Source organism: Agelaius tricolor, unplaced genomic scaffold (assembly GCF_023055355.1).
Source record: "Agelaius tricolor isolate 1412-34295 unplaced genomic scaffold, bAgeTri1.0.p SCAF_25, whole genome shotgun sequence".
In the NCBI taxonomy this organism is placed as follows: domain Eukaryota; kingdom Metazoa; phylum Chordata; class Aves; order Passeriformes; family Icteridae; genus Agelaius; species Agelaius tricolor.
The window spans coordinates 2,572,844-2,588,517 of record NW_027269285.1 but is presented as its reverse complement, the minus strand read 5'-3'; the positions used below and the strand labels follow the sequence as shown (position 1 = coordinate 2,588,517).

At 47.2% G+C, this 15,674-nt stretch overlaps 2 protein-coding genes across 6 annotated transcripts in view; one reads left to right on the top strand and one right to left on the bottom strand.

Annotated features, from left to right (window-relative positions):
- VMP1 (vacuole membrane protein 1) overlaps positions 1-1,192 on the top strand; it is a 62,933-nt gene extending 61,741 nt beyond the window's left edge. Inside the window, exon 12 of the mRNA XM_071448079.1 lies at positions 382-1,192. Coding sequence (XP_071304180.1) covers positions 382-525 — 144 coding nt within the window. The 3' untranslated portion in view covers positions 526-1,192. The remainder of the gene's footprint in view (positions 1-381) is intronic.
- An 8,988-nt stretch (positions 1,193-10,180) lies between these two features.
- TUBD1 (tubulin delta 1) lies at positions 10,181-15,575 on the bottom strand. 5 transcript variants are annotated; one of them, XM_071448073.1, is made up of 9 exons: positions 15,470-15,575; positions 14,479-14,673; positions 14,054-14,201; positions 13,661-13,877; positions 12,788-13,019; positions 11,966-12,130; positions 11,261-11,392; positions 10,599-10,782; positions 10,181-10,512 (listed from the first exon to the last, which is right to left on the bottom strand). In XM_071448073.1, exons 2-9 carry the CDS (start codon positions 14,648-14,650, stop codon positions 10,410-10,412), a joined length of 1,353 nt encoding a protein of 450 aa, XP_071304174.1. In that variant the 5' UTR covers positions 14,651-14,673; positions 15,470-15,575; the 3' UTR covers positions 10,181-10,409. The 5 variants fall into 5 exon arrangements, with proteins under 5 accessions (XP_071304174.1, XP_071304175.1, XP_071304176.1 ...); XM_071448074.1 differs by having other exon boundaries at positions 14,114-14,201; XM_071448075.1 differs by lacking the exon at positions 11,261-11,392.
- Between the last annotated feature and the right edge of the window lie 99 nt (positions 15,576-15,674).

Genomic DNA, 15,674 nt, shown 5'->3' with positions numbered 1-15,674 from the left:
AAGGCAATTTAGGGAAAAAACCCCATTGTTAACCACCAGCCTGATTTCCCTGCGAGGAACAGGGAGTGACAGGCAGGGGCTGCTAATTCTGAGCTCCGCGAATTGTTAAAGGGAGCCCGGCCAATACCGGGAATAATAAAAACTCTGGGAGCCCTGGGAATGATCAGGGACTCGTCCTCTGCCCGCCGGTGGGTTTGGCAGCCCCTCCTGCATTGTCTTGCAAGGGACCTGCAGGAATCCTGTCAGCTCGCACTTGGTTCCTGCTTTTAATTTGATTAATTGTAGCTTAAAGACACGGTCAGGCTTTTCCCTTTCACCCAGAACTCTCCGTGTTCCTAATCTTCATTCTCCTCCTCCTCCTTTTCTGTTTTGTCTCTTCAGGGGGAAAACTGGCTATCCTGGATATTTGAAAAATTGGTGATTGTCATGGTTTGTTATTTTATCTTATCTATAATCAACTCCATGGCCCAGAGCTATGCCAAGCGACTGCAACAGAAGATGTACTCGGAAGAAAAAACCAAATGAGCTTGGAAAAAACGGGAAAAACCCCTCAGGAGGGGTTTTGGCAGACACAAGAAATGACACAATTTTTCATATGTTTAAAAAACAGCATTATTCAAAAGGGGGAAAAAATTTTTAACATCAATTTTCAACTCTTAACAAGTTTTTTTGGTTTGTTTTATTTTGAAAGTAATTTGGATATTAGAGCAATGGTTTCATTGACAAACTTAGAAACGTTTCAGTAAGGTGTGAATGCTTCACCAGTCTGGGTTGTGTTTTACAGGATGGGCAGTGGGGTGTTAAATGCAGTTTAACACAAATGTTGTCCATCCAAATTACTTCCAAAACTGATGATTTAATACTCCCCATCTCCTGATTTAACTTCAGACTCACCTGAGGGTAACATTTTCTTTTGAAGGGTGGCTGGTTTGCTTTTTCCATCAGTTTCAAGACCATGAAAATGTAAATAACTGAGTACAGGCTGGTACAAAGTGTTGCATGTCCCTCATGGTAAGGCTGTTCTGTCTGAGTTCCCAGTGTCCCATTGCATTGCACGCTGGAAACGCCACCCTCTCCAACTTCATGATGTTAGCAGAGATGGTTGATGTCAAAATGCTGAAGCCAACATTTTTTATTCTGTATATTTAGAATGAAGTTAAGATAAAAACTTTATAAAGTCATCTTATGATCATTCCAGAATTTCTTGTGTCAGTCTTTTGAAGCTGTTTCCTTTCCTCTCTCACTTTCGGATGCTCTGTGCATGTTTGCTCATCCTTCCTGCACTAAAGGTGCTCAAACCCTTTGTTCTTTTTTTGTTTCGTTCATTTTTTTGTTCTTTTCTCTTCAGAAGGTTTTGCTTAGCAAAGGGAGGAGGAAGGAAGGCTGTGCCTTGCTTGGAGCACAGTCAGTGCTTAAGTAGGTGAAATAGAGACCAAGATTGGTTATCTCAAATTCTGCTGGGGTGTTTGCTCCTGAGCCCTGAACTGTGGGCAGTGGAGGAGAGGAGAGGGGAAGAGTTGAGATCCCAGCTGAAAGCAGATTTGTGTCTACCCAGCAATGGTGCAGAGAACTTAGGGAACCTTTCCCCTCCTGCTTTCAGAGTCAGATTTGTTACAATCAGCCAGTTCAGATGTCCAGGAGCAGAATCGATACTAAAATGGCTCTTTTCCCTCTTCAGTGCCTCAGTCCCACTGCTGCTGTACCTGCCTTGCTCTCACCACTTGTGAACAATTGTTTTTCATTTTTAGCATTTTTATCCTAGGGGGGTAAGCACCAGGAATTAATTTGCCTTGTTAATGAGCATTCTCAGGAGGTGGCCCCGAGCTCAGTTGGGCCGAGGCTGCTCCTTGGCCAGGTGGGGCAGGCTGGAGCCGCTGTGCCGAGCTGTGCTGAGCTGAGCTGTGCCGGCCCTGGCTGTACCATCCTGTCGGATAGCTTATCAGACTGATGTTGACTGTTGGATCTCATGGCAACAACAGTCGGTAGGCTGTCTGACATTTTGGTATCTCTCATCTGACCCTTCCTCATCCTGCCCAGCTGTTCCCATCCAGCAGCAGCAGCAGCACATCTGTCAGTGCCTGGGCTGGCACTGAGCTCCAGCCCTGCCGAACAGAGCCTGCTGAAGGTGGAGCTCCCCTGCGGGGGCTGAGGTTTGTACCTTTTCTGGGAACTCCAGGCACTTTGGGGAGGGTTTGCAGGGGCTCTTCCAACAGGTTCAGTTCCAGTGTCTGCAGTCCCAGAGCAGGAGTTGGTCACTGTGAGGGAGTTCAGAGCACCAAGGCTGCTCTGGTGGTTTTTAAAAGGTGAACAGTATTTAATACATTTACCAGTTTTTGTCCTGAATATGGCCTTTGACAGTAATGTCACAAAGAACTTGCTCTGGTCCAACTCCAAACCCCACAGCTGTGTTTGGAACTTCACCTTTCCAGCCTGCAGAGCCTGGGTGTTGCACTCTGTGAGGGATCACTCGGGACACTGGCTCAGTGACAGCCCTTGGCTGCTCTCCCCACTCCGTGTGGCAGCTGTTGGGTCCCCAGAGCTGTCACCTGAAGGCCACAGGTATTTATTTATTAACCTCTCACACTTCTGGGAGGGGATGGCATTGATGATTTAGGCTGTGCTGGGGTCCCTGCGTGTTCTCAGGTTGGAATCAGGACATTGCAACAATAACAAAAAGAGAAAAAAACCCTTTTCCCTAGAGCCTGCACCAATAAACTGCACATTTTAGAGGTCTCCTTAGAATTCTGCCTCTTGCCCACTGGAAAACCACAAGGAAAACTGAAAACTTTTTCCAACTTTTGGTTCAATATGTTTACATATTTATAGTGTGAATTATATATATATATATATATATATGTTGTTCTTCAGCTTGTGTTTCCGTGTGTCCATTCCAATAAGCTCTGCTGTTATGGTGAAGCTTTCTAACTCTAATTAAAGAATAGAGTGATCATTCTACCTGCTTCTATCTGGGAGATAAGACTTGGTAAAAGGTAAAGAAACCCATAAAAATAGAAGGAAAATGACACAAAAATGACACAAACCTGATGAGACTTGCAATGGATAGTTTTATGTTTGCTTAAATAAACAAAGAAATAACGTTTCCCAGTGTTTATTTCAGCTGGATTGTTTCCATTCTCTTATTAAACTCTCTTGGTCACACTGTGACATTTGGGTCCCAGGCATTGTCCAGTGTGAGCACAGGAGATAATTCAGGAGATAATTCAGGAGATAATTCAGCAGTTGCATTTTGTGCCTTCAGAGAAGGACTCAGCCTTTAGCACTTGACCTCAAAACGTGGATTTTGGTCCCTTAACCCAAAGTTTCCTTTTGTTGTACATCTCTTCATTACACATTAGCAGCAGTCAAGTCAGTTCAGTGTGTTGGGGACAAATCCAAAGGGAGCTCTTGCAAGAGGAACAATCTTGGCACAAATCCCTATTTTTAGCTGCTGTTTTATGCAGTTAGACACTAAATAAAGTACCTTGCTTTTTGCTGGGAATGAGTGAAAATCACATGGAGGTAACAGCCCTGTAAGAACAACTAATGACTTTAATGTGACAGATTTTTATTTTAGTCCCATTATCTGTGAAACGAGGTCAGGGGGGGTGCAGCTCCTCCTCCTCCTCTGGGTTCTCTCCCTGTTTTCCCGTGCCCTGGGGATTGTGGCTGCCCACACCTGAGGTGGCAGCGCTGCCACCCCTGCCCCAGCAGGAATTGGTGCTGCAAGCAGAGCTCAGGGCAGGGCAGGGCAGTCTGTGCATCCCTCAGAGCATCAGAGCTGCTGCTCCCTGTCCCCAGCCCTGCCCTCCTGCCACTGTCACCCTGGCTCTGTTCAGCTCCCCCAGCTGCCTGCTCCTGCCAGAACATCCTTGTCACCGACACTTGGCAGGGCCTTGGTGCTGTTCCAGAAAGCCCTTCCCTGCTGTGCTTTTGGCCTTCGTTATTTCATTATTTCATCGTTAGAATCAGCCTCCCCCTCTTAGCTGCAGGCACTGCTCAGTGCAAACACTCGGGATGTTTCCCTGATTATCAAGCAGAAATAGAAATGTTAGTGAACAAAATCGATGGCAAGTGTAAAGAATGGTGGGGCTTGGGTGTGTTCTTTGGAGGTAAAAATAGTCAGTTTTCTTTGAAGCACATGGTTAAAAATACTCTGTAATCAGCAGTTAAAAGGCTGGATGTAGTTATAGGTAAGGTAATTGGAATGACTCTTCTGAGATTTAAAATTCTGCTTTTTTTTGCTGTAAATTTGGTTGTTTTTTGGAGAGAAAGGAAAAGCAGTAAGAAAACAGTGAGAACTTCCCCCAGCTCTCTGCAGACGGCAGCAGCTGCTGGAGAGTGGGAGGGGATCCTGTTGGGCAGGTGAGGATCGGTGCTGGATCACTGGGACCCAGCTGAGGGCACTGGGGCAGGCCCCTCCCTGTGAACCCCTCTGGTGCTTTCAGACAGGGGGTAAATGTCTGCATGTGCTCTTGCAAAGTCATTTCTAGCAGGATTGGGGTGAAAAACTCTGAGCCTGCTGTGGCTTTGCTAATTCAGGTGCCTAATGGAGGGTAGGAAGTGCTGGCCTGAATTTCTTCATACATTTCACTTGTTTATCGATGCATCCACTCAGCCTTCGTGAAAGGCAGCAGAGCATTGTTCTGGCCGAGGGAGAGGCTGGAACAACCTGGGTCAGCTGTCACAGGAGGGGAAGGAGCTCAAATAAAAACTCACCACTGTTATGTCACCTCTCCAAAGTGGGAGAGCCCCGCAATCTGTGACTGCTTGGAATGTGTTAAAAATTCAGGAAAAAAACCTTGGTAATTTGGCCTATAAAAGGTGATTATTACCATGTTTGAATTACAGTGAAGAGGTTGTTGAGGCCACTCAGCCCTTCAGTGCTGGCAGTGTCCAGGTGCGGTGGAACAAAGTGCAAATGGGAACCTGGAATGAGCCCAGCTTGGGGTTAGTTTGCTTTAGCACTGCCCTTTGTTGTGCTGAGGAGGTTTTATTAATTTATTATTATTATTATTATCCCTGAATTGGGTCAAAGAGCAGCGGCTGCATTGGCATTAGACCAAAGGTCAGCGTTCAGCAGCGCTGTTTGAGGGGCTCTGAGCCGCTGTGGACCCTTCCCGGGCAGCCCCCAGGCCATTGCTGGGCTGTTCCAGCGCTGCCCGGGCCGCGGCAAGGAGGAACCCGGGGGGGGCAGCGGCAGCTCGGGGACCGTTCCTGCTCTGCTGAAGCCACACCCGGCTCTGTCAAGGGCTCCTCTGGGCCGCCACCGCGGGCTGGTGACTCTGGTGTCACCTGTGAGAAGTTCATGGCACAGCCACGCATTGCCCAAAGCTCCTTGCATCAGGAAATGACCTCGTGGTGCCTCTTTGTGCTGGCAGGAAAGAGCCTGGCAGTTCTCTTGCAGGAGCTGCTGCTGTTTAAAACATCAACACCTTGTTCAGGGCTCACACTTTGAGGGACTGTGGCTTGCCTCAGAAAGGTTATTAGGATTTCTCCATCCTTTGATGGGAAAACACAAGTTTCTGTGCTCAGCATTTCTCTGTCTCAAAGAGAAAACACATTCAGATTTACAACCTCGTGCAGATCCCACCATGGTCACAAAACCTCTCTGGGCTGGTCGGAAACCTCACTGCTCCCAGGGCCTGCATTGCTGCAGCTGCTCTCTGGAGAGCTCTTCATATTTAGGATATTTTCATAACGTTTCATTTCTCAGATTCCTGCATTTGTAGGTCTCTCCTCAGCCCAGCTGACCTCCTGTGACACAGGCAGTGCATTCCTGGCTGTTGTGTAAGGCCCGAGGTGGGGAGCAGCAAGGAGGAAACTTTTAAGATGCCTGAAGCTGGTATTTACTCGACTTCCAACGAATGGGTGCCAAAACCATTTTCAGAGCAGTATTTTGCTACTGCAAGTGGTGATTTTCATTCTCTGCCTCCTTTAACTCTGTACAAAGTGCCTCTCCCTCTCCTGCCTGGGGCAGAGCCCAGGGCGGCCCAGGAGGAGCCAGGTGTCTGTGGGGGAAGTGAGGCAATCTCTGGCAATAGGTTCCAGCTGGGACTGAGAGATCCTTGCAATTCGGTGAGAAAGGAAAGGCTTGAAGTGGTGTTTGGCAGAGCCTGAGAGCCCTTGCTTGAAAGTGTCACTGCTGCGCCCTCCCTCGAGCCTCGGAGCCCTCTCTGCCCTCGTGTGGAGCCGGTTTTGGCCAAGTTCAAGCCTGTTCCTGCAGGGTTGTTCAGCTGGAACAGGACCCCACGGGCTGAGGTTTCCTTCCTGATGTCACTGAAGAGTGAGCTCTCCTTTCACAGCACATGCCAGGTTTGTGTCTGGTTCTTATGTGAAAATACTGGGTTTGAGGGGGAGCCTGACTAAATCTTTATAGAGGAAAATAATATGAAATTCTGAGACTCTGAGCTGTGTGGCTGGTGGGGGGGAATGGAAGCTTTGTTCTTGGGAGCAGAGTTTTGAATTGGATTTTTGGTTTTTCATTGCCATATTTATGGTTTTGACTGTTTTGGTTATTTCACCAAAATTCAGCCTATAAAGGAAAGATTCACAACCCCAAATCACTCCATAAACACAATTGCTGACTCCAGAGACTCCCAGGCAGGTAACACAGGCTGGAATTGCCAAAGTGGGGTGGGGAGGAAACTTCCCAGAGTTTGCTCTGCAAGTGGCAGAGGACAGGGCAGCAGCAGCAGCAGTGAGCCCCTCCTTGGGCAGGTAAATCCTTGGGCTCAGGATGGTTCCAGGCATGAGGGGAGCAGGAAGGAGCTGTGAGCCAGGGCCCAGCTCTCAGCAGCCCCACAGGAGCCTGCAGGGAGCAGCCCCAGCTGCCCTTGCCAGCCCCAGGCAGGATTTGATTCCACCTTCAGCCTCTGGGATGGGCCTGGAAATGATCTGGTACATCTTGGGCACTGCTGGGCACAAATTCAAACCCAATGCTGCCCACAAAACACCATCTCAGGCAAGTGAAGGGTATTTTTGTGAGCCTTAAATAAACATGACATTGTCCATGTAACCAAATATGTACAATAATCATTTTAGCAGAATGCACCCATTTCAGTGCAAGTCCAGCACGGGGCTCCTTTCTCCTCACACACAACCAGTGAAACAAAACCTCAAGAAATGTTTTTATGTCTTTTTTTTTTGTTGTTTTTTAACTAGTGGCTTATTTAGTTTCTCCACTTAGTGCTTTTGCTTTTAAAATAGGAATCTTGGCCTGGAGAACACCCTCAGTTTACTAATTTTTATATCTTAGAGTGTAACATTTGGGATTTTTAAGTTTGGCTTTAAGACAAGAAGGTTTCTAGCACCTAATCCACACAGATAAGTGTGACTCTCTTAGGAGCCACTGTTTGATATCTCTCAGGCTTGTATGAACATGGGGTTAGAATTTACATTTCTTCCATGCTCTTTATCATGGAGCACCTTTAGTCTAAAAATTGCCTTGATTTCCTGAGGAGCAGCTTCTGCCATCTCCCCTCGGGGGCCGTTTGCAGCTTTTCCCTGTGGGCGGCAGGAATTTCTCTCTCACAGCTCCTGGAAAGGGTTAAGCGGGGCTGGGCTGTGCAGGGGAAGCGGCCGGGCCTGCGGGGCCAGGATCCCACAATGGGGCTCAGAAGGGACCATTGTGAGCCCGGTTGGGCTGAAAGAGCCGGAAAAGCTCCGCGCTTCACACTCGGCGTTATCGGCTCCAGCTCCAGGCCTTGGAGCTGCCCGGGCTGCCCTGGGAAGAGCCGGGAGCAGGAAGCTCCGGGGGCTTTGGCTGCCCTGGCAAAGCTCGCTCCGGGCTGCCCTTGAGGAAAGGCAGCAGCTCGGTTCCTTTGGGAGCTTTTCGGGCTATATCGTATCCATGAATCACTTTCCTGATTCCTCTCGTGCAGTTTTTACAGTGGAGTCCAGCAAAAAGCAGATTTCTTTAGAGTACACTCAGTCCTATTTCCTTTTGGATGTTTGGGCTCTCATTTCATAATATTTATCCATACTAAATTTATTAGCAAATGCAGAAAGAAGTGAATTATTCATTCAAGGCCCTTTTGTACCTTAGTGCTTCTCAGTAGTGTTTCAACTGGTAATTTGAATATAATTTCCTCTTTTCATGTGTTAAACCCTGGTTGTTGTGGGAACCACAGATTCTTTTCTCTTACACATTTCCATCCTTCCTGTGCTGGTACTGAGTCTAACCTTAAAAACACCAATATTTATTTCTGCCCAAAGAAATAATTTGTAACTACATTGCCAAACACTGTGTTTAAAACATTTTAGATTGTTAAAGGTTATTTTTGATTTTGGTGGGTTTGTTTTATTTTGCTTTGTTTGTGGGTTGTTTTTAGGGGGGTAGGGTTTGTTTTGGGGTTTTTTTTTTGTGGTCAAATAAATGTTCTCCTGTCCATGAAATGTCTGCTATCGTTGGAGTTCTTGAATCAGCTTCCAAGTGAGCTGCACCTGTCTGCTCCAACAAACAATGGTGAGACTGGAGCATTGTTCTGCCTTAGGGACATCCTGTGGGGGCTTTGCCTACAACGAGCAAGGTCAGGGCCCCTGGTTCTGCTGTTCCTGTCTGAGCCATTGGCCTGTGCTGACCTTTGATCTGCCTCTTTAATTGCAATTGTTGATGGAATAAAGGCCTCCTTCCAGGCTCTATTTGCATAATTAATTTTCTCAATTACATAGAGAATTACTCCTCCACTTTTAATGCCATTGCAGGTGATGACAATTTGACAGTGGCTGCTTACTTCCTGTCCCTCTGACCCTCTCCACATCCTGGGGAAAAAATAAAGGAATCCCATCATAGATCAAAAAAAAAATGAAGGCTGAGTTTGGAAAAGGGTGTGAGAATTTCAGGACTGAAAAACATTCACAGGAAGAAGTTCAGAGGTGCCTAAAACAATTCCTGTCAGCCCCTGCTCCAGAGCAGTAGGGGATTATAGCAGCTAAAATTTGAATTTTTGCTTTGGGGTCAGACATCTTACCTGTGTGCTGTGCTTCCTGACATGGCACAAATTCTGCCATCAAACAAACAAAAAAGACCAAATATCCTGCTCCATTAGCCTGAAGTGCCATAAATAAATAACAAATATGGTTCTGTATCATTCATGGGTTCACTGAGCACCTGCTGTGCTTGCCTCATGCTCAGAATTATGAATGCAGAGATAACACGAGGTTATTTCTGCAATAAAGTTATTTATTGCCACAGCACTACAATAACCCAGTGCTCTCTTCCTCCTTTCTCAGGGCACTCACCTGTCCTTAGCCTTTTGAAAAACTCCTTTACCTGTTCTGTGAAGGGAGAAGGAAAAGGATTCCTGGGACCTGGCCAGTTTTTCATGGAGTTACCTGGTCTCATTTCTGGAAATTCTGTTTGTGATCTCTTGAAGACACCCTGGGAGTTTATTTCTGTGCTGCTGAACATCCTGTGCCTTTTGGAGGAGGGAGAAGCTCACCATGGTCTCCTTTCCTGACCCTTTGTTCCTGCAAACTCCAATTGCCTGTGCTGTTTGTCTGAACTTCTTGTGCAATCTTTCCTGCAGTTCCTTCTGTGAAAATACCCAAATTAGACAATGGTTGAAAGTGGCAGAAACAGCAGAAAATCCCTTCTGGCCAGAGCAGGTCCCAGCTCTGAGCTGCCAATGAAATGGCACCAAAACCTGAAGGGGCACTGTGGAATTTGTCCATTTGTCAAGGAAAATGTCCTTGAGATTGATTTAATTCTTTTAATTTTTGGCCTGTGGGATTATTTCTGTGGGAGAACAGGGTGACATGGGGGGGATGGCAAGAATTCCCAAAGCTCCCCTACCATTAATGAAGAGCTCAGTGTTACAAGATAATCTTTAATTCTCCTGCACTCTTTTATTCATTTTAATTCAGTGGTGCCTTCCCAAGTCATTCCCCCCCTTCTCCAGCCAGGAGGGAGCTGCAGCTTCCCAGGGCACCACCTTGTGGTCGTGGTAAAATTCGTGCAAAAAGGAGCCAAGTCCTTCAAGGGACTTTGGAAATTAGAAAATGTATTGTATTTATGACATCAAATGGTAAATTCTTACATCTGCAATTTGCCAGCCATCCCCATCGTAAATATGTTTAAATAATTAACAAGTTAATTAACTTATAACTTGGAAAAAAGCAGGAGTTGTAGTTTTGCTTAGTGAAATGGTCAGAAAAGGATGTAGCTACAGTATATAGCAAATGTATTGAAAAATAGGTATTTATTAGATATATTAAATAAGAATAATATTAATATATTCAGTTCAGCTACAGTTCTTGCTATTCACACACACACACACAGACACTCTGCTCCTAAGACTGAAAAATAACTCCAGTCAATAATTTACATACTTCAGGGAGTTGGTGGAAGGTTTTCCAGCTTGGTTCTTTCAGGAAATCTCTATTTCAGGCCCTCTTACCAAAGCAATAAATCACAGGTTGGTGTAACTGGAGATAACTTGTTCCAGGGTTGTGAAGCAGTCCAGGAAATCTTCCTCTTGGATTCCAAACTTTGTGTACTGGTGGAGGTAAGCTCTGTGTGTTGAAGAATGGCTCAGACATTAGAAATCAGTGAAGATATTGGCAATTAGTGAAATACCTGCATAATTATTTTCACTTACTTGGAAGCAAACATATTCCAAGCTTTTCCTACGATGCTGTCAAGAGGTTTCAGCAGGAACTGGCTGTTGCTGACCAAAGCTGCAGATTTTTCATACTTGTTAAATGCTCTGGGAGTTTTCCATGCATTAAAAGCCTCCTGGGGGTTCAGCCACGATGTGTACAAGGAGGGATCTTGGAAACTTCCTGCAGCAGAAACAGGACAGAAACAGGAGAGCCTTTGGAACAATCCCACCCCTGATCCCTGTGTGGCCTAATCAGTGCTGTCACCTGCACAGTGGGCAGCCTGCTGAAAATACAACTTTAAACAGGTTCCTCAGATTACCTAGGAGCCCACTGGTGTGGATACTGCAGCTGCCAGCAATGCTCACCACTCCAGAAACTGCTAAATTTATTTTCAGACATTATAGCCAAGAATTCCAGATATACAGACTCCAATCTCTTCCTCCTTCCCTAAAGTGCTTCAGGAAACTCAGAAGTAAAACACAACAGCTCTAAGCAATTAGACAATGTGGCCTTGGACAGCAAAATGTTTCTGGAGGGAATATCAACTTTAGGAGTCAAATGTGTGGTCCTGGGATGTTTCTGTTTGCACCAGGTGTGGCTGCAAAGGCAGCAGTGAGATGTGAACCCAGCCCCCCGAGGTGCTGGGCTCCTCCCTTACCCAAGTCCACGCTGTGCACATCTTTTCCTCTCAGGACAAGCAGGTTGGCAATGGAGGTGTTGAAGTGCAGGGGTTTGTTTGTGGAGGGGATGGAGGAGCCTGCGTGTGGTGGTCGCACTTGCCAATCGATGCCTTTGGGATTGGGAGAAGGAGATGGAAAAGCAAGTGAATGTTCTGTGAGGATGCAGATGGGAACTGTCCCTGTGCCCCAAGCTGAGACCACACTGGAGTTTGTAGCAGTCACAATTCCCAGAGAACAGCAGTGCTTGTCCAGCAGGATTTGCCTGGGTACCTGTGTGTACACTGAGCAAGCCTCCAGCCCATTCCTTGCATAACTGGGAGCTGTAGCTGAATTCTCCATGTAAATCACATGGGAGAGCTGAGCCTCATTTTTATGCATAGAAGGTGTAAAAAGAAAAAGCAGAGCTCACCATCCAAGGAATGTTCCAAATGAGTTATGTAAATGAAGTGCACAGACTGTCAGCTTGGTTTGTGTGTTTCCAAGAGTTATAATTAACTGAGATGTCTGGAAGCAGAGCAGGAGCAATCAGGGAGCAGCTGAGGGAATGGTGAAAGGAGCAGCTGGTTTGGTGGGGGCAAACTCCTGCTGAGGGCAGCAGCTTCTTCTGAACTCTCCCAACCATGCAGCTTTATTGCATCTGCACAAATGAACGTTTCAAGAGTGAAGGGCTGGTGTTTATTTACCTTCCTCCATCTGAGCATTAGCAATGAGCATCTGCCTGAGGTGTTTGAGGAGGCCGGGCCAGCTGAAGGTGCTGTAGGGCAGGGAGCTCTCGGGCATCTGGGGGATGTTCCTCAGGCCCAGCATCCTGAACTCGGGATGTGGGACCAACGTCTCCATCAAATCTCCTGAAAGGAGAAAGCAGCAGCTGCTCATGTTTGACAGAGATATTGCACAGGGCAGTTCAGATGGGAGGGACTGGGGAATGTTCACAGGTTGGCAATTTCAAAGCCAACCAAACTTGCTGGGTGTTGCTGAGTTCTGTACAGGGGGTTGTAGCTTTTATGTTACAGTTTCCTTCAAAAATCTCAAGGACTCTCTCTGCACTCCAGACAGATCTGGAGGTTTAATTTTACAAGCAATATGGGCAACTTTCTCTAATTCTTTCAAGGTACAAATGTCAGTCTGCTGCATGTTTCTACCCAGTTCTCTTGTGCCTAAGCAAACTTTAAAACAGTCAGTTTGTTTCAGCTCATCCAAACTTCTAACCCAAAGTGAAATGTGGAACTCAGTCCAAAATTACTGCCCTGCACAAATTTCCTCTGAAATGTAAACAGGTACAAGGGAGTCTGTGATCACTTGAAAAAGGAGAAACAGGGCTTTTGGTAAAGAATGAAACCAGAAGTTGGGGGAATCTATTTTTGACTCTGCTACAACATTGGGATTGAGCTTCTTTTCCTGTCCTAAAACTTGGGATGTATCCAAACACTCGAGCAAGGAGCCTGCAGCACTTCAGCTCCAGCTTTGCTGAGCCCACCAGGGTGAGTGGCTGCTGCCTTTGGTACCTAAGGGGTTCCTGCTGTAGCCTGAGCCCCCTCCTGCAGGGTGAGCAGGCTGGAAAACGCTGCCCAGCTGGTGGGCAATGACTTGGTTGACATCCCTGAAGGAAATCTGTTTGATATTCATCAGCTGGGCACAGATCTTGTGGATGACATCATTCTCGTGGACAAGGAGGGCATCTGAGGAGTGGTACAGATGTGACAGAGTCAAAACAGAGTTGTAGTTTTGAACAATGACCTGGAAGCAAACAAAAAACACACACAAAGAAGAGTCAAACAATTTAATCTCCTTTTAGTTTATAATCCCCTGGCTCCTGCTGTTTCCTCAGTTATGATTTAGGAAGTGATTCATTTTCTTTGCCAGAGTGCAGAATGAGGTCAGAGCCTTTTCATGGAAAGAGGGCAAGACCTGTGAAAATCAGGTTATCCATCTCTCTCCAGACAAACATGCTGGCACCAGATCTGCCTGGGAACTGATTACAATGCTGAGATAAGAGCACAGCAGGAGATTTCTAGTTGGCTTCTTGTGAATCTGCATCACTTCAGCAATTAAATTATCAAGAGGAATTTTTTGGTAAAAATTCTTTGGGTGTGATAGTGAGTCACGAACTTTTTCAGTGTAAAATGTACCCATTTTTTATGTTTATTTCTATTTTTATTTTTTCTATTTACCCATTTTTATGGCTATTTCTATTTTTATGTTTATTTCATTTTATGTTTATTTTATGTATGTTTATAATTACCCATTTATTATGTTTATTTACCTATTACTTAGTTTATTTCTGTTGTAGGTATTTTGTTTAAAAGTAACCACTGATTATAACCCTATAAATTCCATGTAAAATATTATTACATATTAAAAGGCAACATGACATTCACCTCCCCAGTGCCATAGGGCCAGATGATGTGGTTCAGTATGAAGGAGCTTGGAAAAGCATCTCTCAAACACTGGGTCACAAAGGCTCCCAGGCCTGATCCTGTGCCCCCAGCCATGCTCATGACTGTGAGAAATCCCCCCAGTCTGTCACACCTCTCTGCTTCTCTCTGCACCAGGTCCATGATTGCTTCTTTGTGTCTGGGCCCGTGAACACAGTACCTGTGGGTGACACAGAGCTCCAAGACAGGCCATCACAATGAAAGCACAAAGGTGAAGTTATTCATAAAGCACATTTTGCTTTCAGTGCCACAGCTGCTGCATTACCATCCTGGGGAGTCTGAGCAGCTCCTCAGCCTCCAGAACTGCCCCGGGGAGGCTGAGGCAGCTGTTCCTACCCGTTGGCCCAGTTGTTCCCAGATCCTTGCTTCTGGCAGAAGTGTGAGCGGCTGCTGTACCTCCAGTGGCCAGAGCTGGCAGCCGTGGCCAAGGCCTGGCTGATCACTTTGGGCTCCATGTCCACCAGCACGGCCCGGGCAACAGGCACTGCACAGGAAGGAAAACAGACCTGGGGAAAAGTGCTGGTTGTTTAATGGGACGATGGGCTTGGATGGCTACAATGTCCCGGGGTTATTCCTACCACTCCTAATGGGCCAATACAGAAAGGATCTGGCCATGCCCTGATTTCTGCTGAACCATTTATTGTGCCTAAACCAAATCTGAGCTCCAGAGAACACAGATCTTTCATGAAATAAACCATTTTATGTTTCTCTGTGCTCAAATCAGACCCTCAGAGGGGAAAAAAAGCCCTTTAAAGCTGTACCTGCAGATTCCTCCTGGCAGAAGAACCGCTCCTTGCAGGAATCTTGGTAGGACTGGTTCTCATTTGTGGAGCACAGCCCGTGGGTGCCACGGATGTCACTGCAGAGAGCACTGAACACCTCGTGCCCAATCTGGTTCCCACACTGCCCGAGCTGCACTGTGACAATTGACATCCTTATTCACTTGGTGTTTAAGCCTGAAAAAGAAATTATTTGTATTCTCACTTTTGCTTGGTAAAGCAGGACGGGAATAAGTAATTATAACTCAAGAGTTAGATAAGAGTTAGGATGCAAAATTGGAAATCTTAAACCAGTTCAAAAACGTAGCTGTTTTCCAGCTGAGAACTGCACCAGGCCTGGTGTCCAAGCCTGCTGAGGACAAAAGGACTCCCTGCAGAATTCCCCTTGTTTCCACCACACAGAGCAAACTGTTTGACTCCATCCTGCTATGTTTTGACATTTTTCCCCACTCAGCATTTGACAGCAGCTCTGCTTTCTCACTTTTCTACTCCTTCACAGAAACAAGGTCAATTTTTTTTTAAAAACTCTCTTGGTTATTCTGGGCTGCTGTTCCTCACTGCCATGCCAGCCGTGCCTCAGCCCTCCTGTACCAGCACTCATTGCCATTCCTGTCCGATTCCAGCCCGTGTCGGGCCACGCCGGGCGTCACTGGGAGACCGAGTCACCGCTCACGCAGAAAATAAATAAATATCTGAATTACTGCCAGGAAAGGCTCATGTCCAAAGCGTTCGACACCGACCCTCCCGTGCCCGATTCTCTCCGCGGAGAGCCGCACTCGGGTCCCCGCGGGCACAGAACCCCCTCAGGGCCGGGCTCCCCCTCAGGGAACACAGCCATGTTCCCGGCGCTGCCTGCCCTCACGCCCCTCGGTCCCGAGGCCCATCCCCGAGCCTTTCTCCTCAAGATCACGTCGCGGGGTCCCGATGATGTCGGTGCAGGTCCCGGTTTGCCCCGGGGTCCCTCAGGTCTCACCTCATCCCCGCCTTCCCCCGCCGCTCCTTCGAACCGCCCGCCAGGCGCACGCGCACAGCGCGCTCTGGGCAAGCGGCCCGGCCGCTCCCGCCCGCCGCGGCTTCACGGCGCCCTCTGCGCACGCGCCGCCCGCGCGGCTTCACCGCGGGCTCCGCGCAGGCGCCGCGCCGCTGGCGGGGGCGGGCGGGCGCGCTCACCGCGCAGG